We start from the raw sequence: 15,420 nt of genomic DNA on the forward strand, positions 1-15,420 counted from the left end.
AGAAAAGTGTCAAGGACAGATGCTGACATGATTTGAAGCTGAGCTGTATATTAAATTCTGTATATTAAAGTGAAGTTCTATGTATCTTTGTTATGCCCAGATCGTGGGGACCCCCAAAAGACCACCACGGAGACTGCATCCTGTATGTAAAAGCAAAGAGCCTTTATTTTTCAAGCTCGGAGCTTGGACTCTCTGTCTGATGCAGCAGTGAGAGGCCCGAGCCCAGACAGGGTGGGGTTTTATCATAGCAGAGGTTGGGGTGAGGGGATTTCCAGGGTTCAGGACCCTGATTGGCTGACATTTGTCTAGGGGTATAGGGACTGTTTGGAATGTCAGGTACTTCCTTTTCCAGGGTCCAGGTGCTGCCTGCCAGAAGCTGTGTGGCCAAGCTGTCTTGGCCCCACGTCTTCATATATGAATATATAATATATAACAGCTGCATTGGTGGCTCTGGACTCTACTCTCTTTCCTTGATCCCCAAGAAATCATCTAAAGTATCACATCACTCCTGGTTCCCTCCAGAACTGACAAATTCTCCTAGGACACCTAACACCAGCCCCTTCTTGGGTCCCTCTTCCCCTTTAACATTGCCCACCAGCCTGCACAACTCTGTTAGCTGATTTCTTCACAAAGAAGAGGGCATACTGGGTTATAAGTCAGTGGTAGAGTTCTTGCCTACCATAAATGAGGCTCTGGGTTTGTTCTCCAGCACCACTCTTATTAGCTATAGAATCCCTTGATTCTTTTCAATGATAGAACTGGGTTTATAGTTCAGTGGGAGAGTGTTTGTCCAGCATGTACGTGTAAGACTCTAGGTTCAATTCTGAGTACCACACACATACACGAAGTCCCAACATTAAAGCAAATGCTCAATTCCTAAATAAACCCGACTTAAAACATGATGTACAGTCTGTTAAAATTTAGTGCTGGAGGACTGGAGTGATAATTCAGTGGTTAAGAATATTGGCTGCTCTTAAAGAGAATTGTAGGTTCATTTCCCAGCACCCATGTGGAAACTTACAACCATCTGTAAATCCAGTCCCAGGTCATTTGACTCCCAGCAAAACACACCTGCACATGCAAACAAACAAACAAACAAACCCTGAAGTTTGGTGCTGGCTTCTATTGTTGGCTTATTAGGAGTTTAGATTCCATGTCCCAAGCGAGGCTGGCTTGTGATTTTGCCTTTTCATTCCTTGTTTTGACTTCATGAAATAAATTGATGCTTTTGGATGTTTCTTCTTCCCCCTCCCTTTCCCCTCCCCTCCCCTCTCCTCTCCTCCTCCTCCTCCTTCTTCTCCTTCTTCTTCTACTTTTTATTTATGTGCATTGGTATAAAGGAGTTAAGCCAGACAGTTGTGAGCTGACATGTGGGTGCTGGGAATTGAACCCTGGTCCTCTGGAAGAGTAGCCAGTGCTCTTAACTGCTGAGCCGTCTCTCCAGCCACAACACTTATTTTTTCCCCCTGAGACAGGGATTCTCTGTTTAGCTCTCACTGTCCTGGAACTCACTCTGTAGACCAGGCTGGCCTTGAACTCACAGAGATCCACCTTCCTCTGCCTACTGAGTGCTAGGACCAAAGGTGTGCACCACCACAGCCCAGCTTCTTTTGGTTTCTTGAACATTCTTTCTATAGCTTCTGGGAGGATGTATAGAATGGTGCTAATTCCTCCTAACCATGAGTGCTTTGCTGGTAAAGCTATCTGAACCTGCTGTTTTCTCTGTGGGAAATTTTTAATCACAGACTTAACTTCACCTGCTTTTTTAGAGTGGCTGTTTGGCTCTGAGTGTAAAGATGTTAAATATGCTTGATAAATCCAAAGTTCTTATTTTCATTTATTTTTAATATTAAAATATATTTAAAATTTTTTATTTAAAAAATTGAGACCTGGGCCAGCTAAGTTGCCAAGGCTGGCCTCAAAATTCAGTCTTCCTGATTTAGTGTTCTAACTAGCTCAGATTACAGGCATGCGTGTAATGCATGTCTGGCATCATTAATATCAAAATCATTAAAAAAATTTTATGCAGTATACATGTATTAAAAATGCACAAATTAAGTGCTCAGCTCACTAACTTCTCACTAAATCAACTCACCAATGTAACTATCACCCACCAGCTTAAGAAAAAGACAGGGCTGTAGATAAACCCTAGGTGAACAGTTTTAGAAATCTGGCCATAGATTCTCATCCTACCTTCCACAGTGTTGCCTTGTGCTGTGATCTAACTTGGGAGAGATCATCTCATACTAGACTGAAAGCTAGTAGGGGGCGGAACTCCAGCTGTGTGTTAGCGTCTCTGTAGAAAGGTGATCCAACCTTGGGCCAGTGACCAAGATGTCCACTCGGGCACTGGGATCACACTGTCGCTCCCATCCACCCTCCAGACACAGCCTAGGATAGAGACAAGCAGAGTCCAGCTGGTAACTCACCCAGCAAGCACAGAGGACATTCACTTCAGCCTAGGAACACCATGCGGTGCAGACTCAGTCTCTGACATCACTGAGGAAGTACAAGCACCTTGAACATCAGGTGCAAGCAGAAAACACCCCACTTAGGATTCTGAGTCCTGCCTCCCCCCTGAGGCAGCCCTCATCCCACAGGGGAGGTGCTGGACCATCCCTCAGCCCCAAGTGGAGAAGATGTCACCTTACTCAGCTGTCTCTCTCTCCCACAGGCCCTGCCATCCCTGTGGGTGTGGACGTGCAGGTGGAGAGTCTGGACAGCATCTCCGAGGTGGACATGGTAGGCACTGCCCCAGGCTGGCCTCTTCAGGGAGGGATCACACTGCTGAGATGTTGAGAGCATGGGGACCTCTGGGGTGCAGGTTGTGTCTGTGGGAGCAGAAGGTGACCAGGTTGGGTCTTGGAAGAGTTGGCCCAGGTACAGTAACATCTAGAGCAGTACTATTATTCCCGTGGGTAAAGTCAGCTGGGGACTGAGGCCCACCTCTGTCTTTTGAAGGTCTACTGCAGGCGATAAAATGCAAGGCGCCCAATGAATCTCACTGGGAGGAGGGTCAGAGATGGCATTTTGATTGAAACCCTTCAATGCTGATTTTCCATTCTACCCCCACCACCTCCCACTTCCATGGCAGCCCCTCCCCGACCCCACCCTCCATGGTCATACCCATCTTTTGACTCTCTTGTGGAGGCTCGCTCACCTTGGAGGGAAGCTTGCCGCTCCACACTGTCGGTCTTCTCTGTGTTCGGTGCTCTGCTCGTTAGTTTACAAACTTCTTCTGTAGGTGGCCTTCCTCTGGTCCTCTCAGGAGGTTTCCTTCTTGGCCCCCGTGTCTCTGTTGAGATAAAGGTTCCTTCAGAGGCCCTCCCCAGCTCCTGGTCTCGGGGTTCTGTTTTTCCTTCATAACTCACATAGCCAGTTCCAGTGGTGCTATGGAGTTATTCTGGAGCTTTCTTCTTCCTTCCTCCCTCCCTCCCTCCCTCCCTCCCTCCCTCCCTCCCTCTCTCTCTCCTTCTCTCCTCCCTCCTCCCCTCCTTTCCTTCTTCCCAGTCCTCCTCTTCCTCTGCCTCCTCCTTGTTCTGTGTTTTTGGCAAACAAATCCAAGGTCTTGCACCTGGAAGCAGATACTCTAGCACTGAGCCCCGCCACCCTCCACCCCTCACCCCACATCCCACCCCCACCCACCCCCCTTATTTGGTGCTGGGCAGCATAGCTGAGAAATACATGCTGCATGTCACTCAGAGCTCCAGCTCTTGGCAGGAGTGAAGATGTGAAGGTCTCCAAGATACTGGGGCACACCCTGCCAGCTCCTTCCGGTATTCAACAGCTGCGTTCAGCTGGGTCTGAGGTCAGCCTGGCTTCCCTGGACCGCAGTCAGACCCTAAGTCAGGCTATGAGCTGCCATCTGCCCTCCTTCAAGTGTGGTGGCTTCAGATTGATATCCTAGGGAGAAGTGCCTAGAATGAAGACTTAGCTAGGGTTGCTATTGCTGTGATAAAACATCGTGACCTAAAGCAAACTGGGGAGGAAAGGGTTTAAGGGTTTAGTTTGCTTACATTTCTGGTAACAGTCCATCACTGAGGGAAGTCAGGGCCGGAGCCTGGAGGCAGAAACTGAAGCAGAAATCATGGAGGAATCATGCTTACTGGTTTGCTCAGCCTGCTGTCTTTCTTTCTTTCTTTCTTTCTTTCTTTCTTTCTTTCTTTCTTTCTTTTTTTTTTTTTTTTTTGAGACAGGGTCTCCCTGTGTGTTGCAGGCTGGTCTCACAGAGATCTGACTGCCCCTGCCTCCTGATTGCTGGGATTAAAGGTCTATGTCACCATGCCCAGCTTCATCCTGCTTCGTAAGAGAGACACCTGGCTGTCCAGGTTTCTCTAACTGAACTCTCAGATGAAACCTATTGAGGTTGTTGGAATTCCTGAAGCTGGCTGCATTCTCCAGAGCTGTCCCTGATGTGACAGAGACCTAGGCGCACACACAGCTTTCAGTTGTGACACTTGGCTCTCTCATGCTCTGTCACATATTCTGTGCTGATCGAAATCACGTGGTATGGAACTTTCCACACCCTCAAGGGTTACTAAAATTCAAATCTTTCCTTTGTTCCGGGGATTAACTCAAGACTTTGGAGAGAGAGTGCTGTGGAGGTGGTCTTGAAGGCTGCTATCTGAAAAGGCTCCTCTGCAACCCATCCCTATCATCCTCCCCCTCCCTCCCTCCCTCCCTCCCTCCCTCCCTCCCTCTCTCCCTCCCTCCCTTTCTCTCTCCCTCTCTCCCTCCTTCCCTCCCTCCCTCTCCCTCCCTCCCTTTCTCTGTCCTCCCTTCCCTCTCTCCCTCCCTCCCTCCCTCTCTGTCCCTCCCTCCCTCCCTCCCCTCTCTCCCTTCCCTTTCTCTTCCCTCCCTCCTCCCTCCTTCCTTCTCTCTCCCTCCTCCCTCCCTCCTTCCCCTCCCTCCCTCCTCCCTCCTTCCTCCCTCCCTCTCTCCCTCCCTTCCCTCTCCCTCCCTCCCTTCCTCCCCCTCCCCTCCCTTCCTCTCCCTCCCTCTCTCTCCCTCCTCCCTCCTCCCTCCTTCCCTTCTCCCTCTTCCTCTCTCCCTCCCTCCCTCCCTCCCTCCCTCCCTCCCTCCCTCCCTTCCTCCCTCCCTCTCTCTTTCTCCCCTTTCTCATTCTAACTCTTAATGAAGCTCATGTCCAAGTTTTAAAGGGAAGCCCCCCCTCCCTTTAAGGCCCCATCATGTTTAGATCTCCATTTACGACCCTGGATCTTATGCTCTTCCTCCAACCTTGAGTCTTAGTCATGGCCTTGAGGCCCTGTTCCTCTAAGAAAATTCACCGAACGGAATTGTGACACCTTCCTTTCCAAACTGCTGATGCTCATCTTTTATTATGGTAGGAAAGCCTGTGCATAGGGACCTCATGAAAAAGACCAGGGTTTTGGAAGCGCTACACCCTGCTGGGCTGTGTGGCCAGACTGTGGCACCATAGCTGTGTTTTCAGATGCAAAAATGGGCCACTCTTTTCCTGATTGCCACAGTGCGATCTCATGGTGGCCTTTGTGCTCGGGACTGCAGGACCTTCACTCTGAATCTGGAGGCAGAATCGAGGGGATTCTGCGGTAGAGGACGATGGGTCAGTTGCAGGGAGGAATGCTCTCTAAGCCTTTCTAGCTAAAGGACTTCTTCCCCGGTTCCCAGGACTTCACCATGACCCTGTACCTGAGGCATTACTGGAGGGACGAGAGGCTGGCCTTCCCCAGCACCAGCAACAAGAGCATGACCTTTGATGGCAGGCTGGTGAAGAAGATCTGGGTTCCGGATGTCTTCTTCGTTCACTCCAAACGGTCATTTACTCACGACACCACCACGGACAACATCATGCTAAGAGTGTTCCCAGATGGCCATGTGCTGTACAGCATGAGGTAACACTCTGGGGCCATTATTCTTTTGCCCAGTGTCATTCCAGGGTGTCTTGCCAGCTCCTTTAGTCCTGATGAGCTTGTCTCTGTAGTAGGGTCTGTAGGTTGGCCCAAGTCTTTTGACGTCAATCAGTCTGCCTGTAGATGGCAATGTCTTACACTTGAGCTAAAAGACTAGTTTGGCCCAGACTTGATGGGAACAATGACCTTTTATTCCTTAGAGTCTATGACTCTAGTTAATTGGCAATAAGGATTTTAAATTCATAATAGTAGCTACTGTTTGCTAAGCACTATTGCAGATTGGCTTTGGGGCAAACTTGGCGGTTTGAAGGCTCCTTATTCCTGGCCTGTTTGTGTGAGTCACCAGAATCATGTGAATTAGTGCCAGATAGACTCTTATCTTGTGTGGACAATGGTGAAGGCCTCACCTCCCAGGCGTCTCTGAGGAAGGCAGCCCTGCTGGCTGAGGTGGTACAAGAGAAGGGCGCAAGTGTGGACCGTTAGCAGCCAACACCCCCCACTGGGTGGACAGCTGGGGGACTGCAAGCCCAATAAAGAAGACCCACAAGATCACAGAGGGCAGAGCTCTAATTATGTTTCTGTGGCTTAGATGCCTGACCTCTGAAGGTGACCATGGAGGTTCCTGCCACCCTGGGTGCTGTACTGGGTCTTCCTAAGTGTGGGCAGAGCCTGAGCTCGGTGGTCTGCTCCCAAGCCACCTCATATCTTTGTGTTGTGCAGGATTACCGTCACGGCCATGTGTAACATGGACTTCAGCCATTTCCCTCTGGACTCCCAGACCTGTTCCCTGGAGCTGGAGAGCTGTAAGTATCCACTCTCCCATCTTTGCGGCCCTTGAGAATCATGAGATTGAGGACTGGCTCCTGGGCTAGGAGCGGTTCACCCTGGCACAGGATTAAACAAGAGAGTAGAGGTGTTGAGTTCACGTATCTTCCTCTCCCCGAGATGCATACACAGATGAAGATCTGATGCTCTACTGGAAGAATGGGGATGAGTCCCTGAAAACAGACGACAAGATCTCCCTGTCCCAGTTTCTGATTCAGAAATTTCACACGACGTCCAGACTGGCCTTCTACAGCAGCACAGGTAGACACTGTTTCAGCTAGACTCAAGTGTGAAAGAGACACATTTGAGTTCTCCAGCCTTCACCCTTTCCACTGCCAACAGACATAATTTTGATTTGACTGTTCAAATAAAGCATAGTCCCAAATAGAACTATTATTATTATTATTATTATTATTATTATTATTATTATTATTTTGGTTTTTTTCAAGACAGGGTTTCCTAGTGTAACTCTGGCTGTCCTGGAACTCACTCTGCAGACCAGGCTGGCCTGGAACTCTCAGAGATCTGCCTGTCTCTACCTCCTGAGTGCTAGGATTAGAGGCATGCCTTACCACAGCCTGGCCATAAGATAGCATTTTTTAAAAGCAGGAAATAGAGTCAAAACACTGCTAACTTCTGAGATCCCACCCCCACAGGGGACACAGTTAATAAATCCCCTCGAGACATCTTACGGTGGCTGTGGATTTCATAAGAATGGGGTGTGTGTGGCATGCTGTTCTGCAACCTTCTTCTACTTCACAGCTATGCAAGGGAAAGTATTTATTTTTCCTGCTGGTGGCTGAACCCAGGGCCTTGCACATGCTCAGTCCGTGTGCTACCTCTGACTTACACCACCAGTCCCAGGAGGGTCATTTTTCAGCTCTTAGTTTAACCTCTTCATCCTGGGCCATGCTTGAAAATTTGAGGGGATCCATTTGTCACCCTCTGTCCAGTCTCACCTTACACTCCTTGATTAGATGTTTTTAGGACTGCCATAATGACATTCTCCAGACTGGGTGTTTGAAACAACAGAGACTCATTCTGTCAGTTTGTTAGGCAGAGGTGTGAGGGCCACGGTCCCTCTGCAGGCTGGAGGGAAGAGCCTCTGTTGTGTGCCAGCAATGCCTGGCACCCTTGACCTGCAGCTGTGCTGGTCTAACCTGCTCCGGCCATGTGTGGTGTTCTCCTGTGTCCTACTTTGTGTCTTTCCCCTGTGTCCATGTCCAACCTCCCTTCTTCTGTAGGGACACAGGTCACTGTGTCAGGGTCGATTAGAATCCAGCACAGCCTCATTTTGTCTTGATGAGATCTGCAAAGACCTTGTGTCTAAGGAAGGGCCCACTGAATACGTGAGAGTAAAGGCTTCCACGTGTCTGGCACAACAGTTCCACAGTGCTGCAGGTGCAGGCTCCTAATGGGACTCTTACGTCATCACCGCTTGTCCCAGAGCTGAGATGCCCAAACCCCTCTATGGAAAGCTTTTGTGTGCCTTCCTGCTCCTGCATGCTATCCTAGCTGGTCACCTGCCCCACTCACCCTCTTCTCACAGACCCAAACACTGGAAGAGCAGGTCCGTCTAGCACTGTGCTGGCATCAGGACCATCACAGGCCTGCTTCAGGGCATGCCCATGTGGCTCATCCTCATCTCTGCCCCTTCACTCCAACACACACATGACTTCCTTATCTATTCATTGTAGCGGTTGTCTTGTTTACTCTTTAAAAAATATTTATTTCATTTTATGTAGACAAGTGTTTTGCCTGCATGTATGTATGTGTACCATGTGTGTGCCTGGTGCCATCAGATGTCAGAAGAAGGCATCAGATCCCCTGAAACTGGAGTTATGGAGGGTTGTAAGTCACCATATGGGTGCTGGGACCCAAACCCAGGTACTCTGGACAAGGAGTCAGTGATCTTAACCACCGAGCCATCTCTCCAGCAACTTATCTGTTTCTGACCAAATTTAAATCCGTGAAGCCACGGCTAAGAATCTCTTACATACTGTTTATTATGTGTAAGTTAATTTCTACCCTACAAACCAAGACTTTGAAATTGTTATTCCTTGACTTCATATCAGGAAACTGGGTCTTAAAGATTTCACTGTTGGTTCAAGCTTCAGGGCCGTGAGAGGCCGCATTCCTTGTTCCTTTAGCGGCTTCTGTGCCGTAGCAGTACACAGGCTGTTTCTTTCCTGTCCAAGCCTTTCTGGAGCTCAGATTCAAACGCGTCTTTCCTTCCGCTCTTCACTGTATGTGGCGCTCATGCCCTGGGACTGGTGGCCTCACACAGGAGTCACACACACGTTCCCTCACACGGGAGTCACACACACGTCCCTCACACAGGAGTCACACACACGTTCCCTCACACAGGAGTCACACACACGTTCCCTCACACGGGAGTCACACACACGTTCCCTCACATGGGAGTCACACACACGTTCCCTCACACGGGAGTCACACACACGTTCCCTCACATGGGAGTCACATGCATGTTCCCTCACGTGGGAGTCACACACATTCCCTCACAAGGGAGTCACACATATGTTTCCTCACACGGGAGTCACACGCGTGTTCCCTCACACGGGAGTCACACACACGTTCCCTCACATGGGAGTCACACACATGTTCCCTCACACGGGAGTCACACACACGTTCCCTCACCTGGGAGTCACACACATGTTCATAGCCCTTTTCTCTGTCCCAGTGTTCCCGACACAACTTCCCTGCTTTTCTTAGAAGCAAGGATGATGGGCTAGTCCTTATCGGAACAGAGGCAGCTGCCAGGAAGAGTCTGTGCAAACCTGACGAGCAGTGTGATTTCCTTCAGGAATGCCATGTGGGGAAAACAGAGCAAAAGTGGGGTGAGGTGGGGAGTGGTCAGCTGATTCTTTTCTTCCAGTTCTTGAAGATCACTTTCTGTTTGTCTGTCCCCCTAAAAGCACCAGGCCATTCAGACAGCCCAGAAAACCATTCAGTAGACGGTTGTCAAACCCATCTGAACACACGCTGTTGTTCCGGGCCTTTCCTACTGGTCTAACCCTCCCTCCCCGCTCTGTATTTACCCCTGCTCTAGCCAGTCTGTCTGCTCCGAGTGTTTCTCGGGAACCTGAGGGATGCACTCTCAGGCCCACCTGTACCCACACCACCAAAGCTAAGTGCTCACAAGCAAAGTTCCTGTAAGCCTCCAGCGTCAGGGCGGGGTGGACATCTCATAGACCTTCTTCTGTGGATCGGAACTCAAAGGCTGTTGCTTCTGGTCAGTGTGGGTCTCAGGTTGCATTCAGGCACTGTGGGGAACCAAGAGCTGTCTTTAACCAGTCCTCCACAGGCACTCCCCTTTTTTGAGTGGGGGAGTGTCCCTCATCAGCGGGTCCCGTGTGGGCTCTAAGGACCTGAATTTCTAACAGATTCCTAAAGATCCCCCTCGGGCCTGGTGTTTGAATTCCTGCTCATTGAAAACGGCACTGTATGAGTAAAGCCTTGGCCTTCAGATAGACATCTGCCTAGATCAGGAGGACTTGGAGCAGCCTCTGAGCTTCAGTTCCTTAGTGCTCCAAGTAATACCATTCTGATTTCCCCAACCACAGTCCTTTGCAGGATGCCCCAGCCATCTTTGTCTTACCTAATGCGCCTCCTTGCAGTCAGCAACTTAACTGTTCTCTTTAAGTCAATGAACCTTTTTTGAACCTTTTTGTACTTTATTTGGCAAAGGAGATGTGCATACCTATAATGGACAGTTGGTGTCATTTGGCATGAACAGAAGATAACTTTAATAATGTAATGAACACATGGGAAGAAAAAACGAACCCTGCTTCTGGACCCCCACCCCCATCCAAAGCATCCTGTACTGTCATAATGTGATACTTTGAGATGCCTGACAGAGCTGAGTTGAGGTGCCGAAGCTGAGGGTGAACATGCCTCCTTAGCTCAGACTTACTGAGACATGACACTTTCAAACTCCTTTTACAACCTTTAAACAGGGAGTCTCCGAGTGCACAATTAGTTAGTACTACAGCATCAGGTCCCTCCCCGCCCAATGGTAAAGGATCCCAGGAGGAGTGTTGGAAATAGTACTGATGCAGACTTCCCAGTGATGTGAACAGCCTATGTCTTCTGTGCTGGTGCGATTGAGTGGGTACCAGCCAACTTGGTGATTAAGAGGACCAGAGTGACAGCCCCGCTCTTCTGGCTCCTGACTGAGCAGTACTGGCCTTAACAAGTTAGAACTACTCTACCTTCTGAAGCTCCCAAGCAGCCAGCCCCTCAGGAGATACAGTCATAGTTTGCAAGTAATAAAAACCAAACTACCAAGTAAATGTTTCCTTCTACCTTTCCCCCAAACTGCTGTGAAAAGTTAGATCAGACTCCATGGGAGAGCATACTAGATATTGACAAGGCAGCCGTAGCACGGAGTGCTCCCATGCTAGGACAGAAGGCATTGTGTCAAGCCTACTGAACTTCCTTTCTGTGGTTGATGAGCAGTGCCAGGGAAGATGGGCTCCTGGGATGCTCTGGCTGGAATCTCACTCCTCCTTCTCGTGTTCCCCCAGGCTGGTACAACCGTCTGTACATCAACTTCACTTTACGTCGTCACATCTTCTTCTTCTTGCTCCAAACCTACTTCCCTGCCACGCTCATGGTCATGCTGTCCTGGGTGTCCTTCTGGATCGACCACAGAGCTGTGCCTGCCAGAGTTTCACTGGGTAAAAGTATTTGATAAGGTGTGGTAGGATGCTTTTGGTTTTTCTTTCAGCTGATCGCTAGGTAACGGAGAATTAAGGTCACACGCTGGGCATGGTGGCTCCATCATCTAATCCCAGCACTCAGACGGGGGCTGGAGGACTGTAAGTTTGAAGCCAGCTTGGGCTACATAGAGAGACCTTAAAAAAAAAAAAAAAAGTAAAGTAAGTCTTTAGAATTCTTAACTGATGGGCTTGTGAGTCAAAGGAGGACTTTCCTGCCTCTCGCCCACTCTATCCACACGAAGTCGGAGGTACCACGTTGTGAAAACTTGGGGGAACTAACATTGCACCCTCTCGGTGTCCGTCAGTTCAAACATGGAACCAGTCTGGAGTATGATCCTTTACAAGGCAGTATGGGAATACAGTACTAAAAAGTAAATAAATGATTTGGCAAATGCCAAAAATTATTCTGTAAACTCTAAAACCTTGCTGGTTTGTACAGGAACATGTGGTTCCTGGGGTGAGGGCTGTGTTCCTTCAGAGCTGCAGTTGTGGCTTTTTCCAGACCTTGAATCCCAGAGTGAAAATTTACAATACAGTGTTGCAATTTGGATAAAGTCAGGGAGACCCTGACACGTGGGAGAACCTAGCAGGCAAGCCACAGTGGAGAAGAACCGGACAGAGCTTAATTAATGTGGTGTAGATAAGGGGATCTACGACTGTTCCTTCAATCATTGTTTTTAATCCCGCACCATCAATGGTCCTGTATGAGGCATGACCTTGTCAGACGCATCACAGAAACTCAGATTCCCAGGGTACTGAAAGCAGGCAGCTAGTTCTTGGGGGAACATTCTGGAAGGGGTGAGTCAGGGAATGCCTGATTGTTTAGGGAGCAGAGCCTCACACCTCTACTGGGTAGAAATACGTCTGGGAAGCTCTCACTTGATTAGAGAGACGGAGAATGTAAAATTGTGACTGTGAGATGTGGGTAGGGCTCCGGGGTGGGTCAGCAGCTGAACCAAGATGGTTTTACAGGAATCATGACGGTGCTGACCATGTCCACCATCATCACGGGCGTGAACGCCTCCATGCCCCGTGTGTCCTACATCCGGGCGGTGGACATCTACCTCTGGGTCAGCTTCGTGTTCGTGTTCCTCTCGGTGCTGGAGTATGCGGCTGTCAACTATCTGACCACGTTGCAGGAGCAGAAGGAACGGAAGTTTCGAGAGAAGGTGAGGAGTCTTCACTCCCTTTCTCCTGTAAGCTGGGCTAGTGTTTGGAGGAGAATGAGTTCGCTGGTTAGGTCAGCACAGTTAGGAGGGGCCAGTGCCCATGGGAAGGGAGGCATTAATGCCAAAGTGGGAACAGTTCTCTTCTTGCTCAGGCAGAAACTGCGGGTAGCCAAGAAGCTCTCTAAGTGCCGGTCTGTGGAGGCACTGGCATCCCTTGGCATTTGACAACAGCAAGTGTCAGCAACAAGCAGACAGGGGCCGCTGCAGGTGCCACCCTCTAGACCTCCATCTCTTAGATCTTCAGCTGTTTCTTTTTCATGCAATATCGCCTGATCATGGATTCCTCTTCCCCATTTCTTTCAACCCCCCCTCCCTACCAACCAACTTTATATTCTCTTTAAAAAACAAAGTCAGGCAGCGGTGGCACACACAGGCAGATCTCTGAGTTCGAGGCCAGCCTAGTCTACAAAGCAAACTCCAGGACAGCCAGTGCTACACATTGAAACTCTGTCTCAAACAAGCAAGCAAACAAACAAAAAAACTGTTAAAAACAAACAAACAAACAAACAAACAAACAAACAGAAACACCCCCTCAAAAAACTCCACAAAGTCTGAAACCATGATATACAAACAAAAGACCAACAAGACAAAAGTAAAAAAAAAGCCCAAACAAAGCAAAATGAAAGAAGTTTACAAAAAATACAATTGAGTTCATTTTATGTTGGTGGTCTACTGCTGGTCCTAAGTGGCTAATTAGATCCAGTGAGACTCTGTTGGTGAAAACTGATTTTTCTTTGCCAGTGGGGCTCAATTACAGATAGCTTCTTGGTTAGGGTGGGAGCCCCTGTCCACTGCCCCTTTCCACGCTGGGAACCCCATCTGGCTTGGACTTGTGCAAGCCTTGTGCACCCTGCCACGGTCGCTGTGAGTTCATGTGTGCATCGGTCCTTTTCTGCACGGAAGACACTGCTTCCTTAGAGTCACCCATCACCTGTGGTTTTACAATCTTTCCTCCTTCTCTCTTCCACACAGATCTCTGAGCCCCAAGGGGAGAAGTTTGATGAAGGCATCCCGTTTAGGACTGAGCGTTCCAAAGTCTCTCACTCTGTACATTGTCTAGTTGTGGGTCTCTGTGTTAATTACCATCTGCTGCAAGAAAAAGGTTTCTCGGCTGATGCGCAAGTGAGGCACTGAGCTATGTGTATAGAAGAATGTCCTTAGGAGTCTTTTACTGTTATGTTCTTTACCAGCATTATAGTATTTGGTTTTAACCTAGGTCCATGGCGTATCTAGTTTCAGGTCCTTGGTCACTTTAGCATTGTCCAAGTGTCCACTTTAGCAGGGCGTGGAGTGGGCCTTAATTCCATCTGATCAGAAGCTGGTGGCTATTTCTCTATTGTACCACTACTGCACCAGTATATCTTGCAGGCAGATTACTCTTGTAGGCCACAGGGTTTGTAGCTGGGTTGATGATTGTCCTTTTTCTTTACTAGCACCTTCTAGTCCCATGAATGCTAGTCACTAGGGGTGAAACTTCGAGTTAGACTAACTAGAACAAGACTCCTCCATGTTCAATGAGATGTGTAAGTGCTGTCTTCAGCAACAGAGCCTTAGGGTCTGGTTGTGGAGAGTAACCGATAGCCTGTGATGTTTGGGGTTTCCAGGGGCCCCTTTGGCCAAATACTCGAGAAGATGTAATCTACTCCTGGTACTGGTTTTATTTGGTGCCATGAGATTCTAGTTGGAGCATAGTCTCCCTCTTACTTGGTGACTCCATTAGTATTCCTATTTACGTATGTGTTATTTTAGGTGGCTTCTACAGCAGTAGGTGTAGATGTAACCGGCTTGTTAAATAAGAAACACAACCAATTGCAGAGTTAACCACGAGGTCAGAGCAAGAGCAGAAAACCTTACCCTTCACTGCTTCTGCTGTCCTTCCTCTCCCCAGGAGACCTACTTCTGTGTGTCCTGTCTAGTTATAGACTTTCTGTTCTGTTTTCTCATTGGTTGTAAACCCAGCCACATGACCTCCTTGTCACTGCCTGTTTGTACAGACCCCCAGGTCTTCTATGGTTGGTATCGAGATTAAAGGCGTGTGTCTGCCATGCTGGCTGTGTCCTTGAACACACAGAGATCTACCTAGCTCTGCTTCCCAAGTGCTGGGATTAAAGGCATGCACCACTACTGCCCAGCTTCTGCTCTGGCTTGCTCTGACCTCAAGGCAACTTTATTAACATACAAATAAAATCACATTTCAATACAAATAAAATATCACTATAAGTAGGTTTCCACATGACAATTACTGTGAGTCATCCCTCCCCACATTCCCCCCTTTTTTCTTGTCTCCTATCCCCTCCCTGTTTAATCCTGTTCCAATTTCCACTTTGTCTCTCCATAAAAACATGTTCTATTTCCTCTTCCTTGGGAGACCCCCTCCCTGCACTAGTCCCTTACCAAGTACCTAACCGCTAGGTTATTTAGATTGTGGCATGTAGTTGGAGATCTTCTCTCCAGGTGCCACCAAGCCCCCGGTATAAATGATTATTTTATACGTGGGTGGTGGCACCTGGAGAGAAGATCTCCAACTACAGTGGCATACATACTGAAGGCTTAAATCTAGCATCCACATATAAGAGAAAACAAAATATTTGTCTTTTGGGGTCTGGATTACCTCACTCAGGATGAATTTTTTCAGCTCCGTCTTACAAATTTCATAACATCATTTTTCTTAACAGCTGAATAATAGTCCATTGTGAAGATATACCACATTTTCATTAGCTATTCATCAGTTGA

General features: G+C 48.5%; 1 protein-coding gene across 3 annotated transcripts in view; it reads left to right on the forward strand.

Annotated features, from left to right (window-relative positions):
* Gabrr2 (gamma-aminobutyric acid type A receptor subunit rho2) overlaps positions 1 to 15,420 on the forward strand; it is a 45,745-nt gene that overhangs the window by 16,209 nt on the left and 14,116 nt on the right. For all 3 annotated transcript variants that reach the window (XM_036179590.1, XM_036179589.1, XM_036179591.1), the window contains 6 exons: positions 2,675 to 2,742; positions 5,650 to 5,873; positions 6,612 to 6,694; positions 6,837 to 6,977; positions 11,264 to 11,416; positions 12,431 to 12,627. In XM_036179590.1, coding sequence (XP_036035483.1) covers positions 2,675 to 2,742; positions 5,650 to 5,873; positions 6,612 to 6,694; positions 6,837 to 6,977; positions 11,264 to 11,416; positions 12,431 to 12,627 — 866 coding nt within the window. The remainder of the gene's footprint in view (positions 1 to 2,674; positions 2,743 to 5,649; positions 5,874 to 6,611; positions 6,695 to 6,836; positions 6,978 to 11,263; positions 11,417 to 12,430; positions 12,628 to 15,420) is intronic.

The sequence above is a fragment of the Onychomys torridus genome, chromosome 2 (genome assembly GCF_903995425.1).
Source record: "Onychomys torridus chromosome 2, mOncTor1.1, whole genome shotgun sequence".
Classification (NCBI taxonomy): Eukaryota; Metazoa; Chordata; class Mammalia; order Rodentia; family Cricetidae; genus Onychomys; species Onychomys torridus.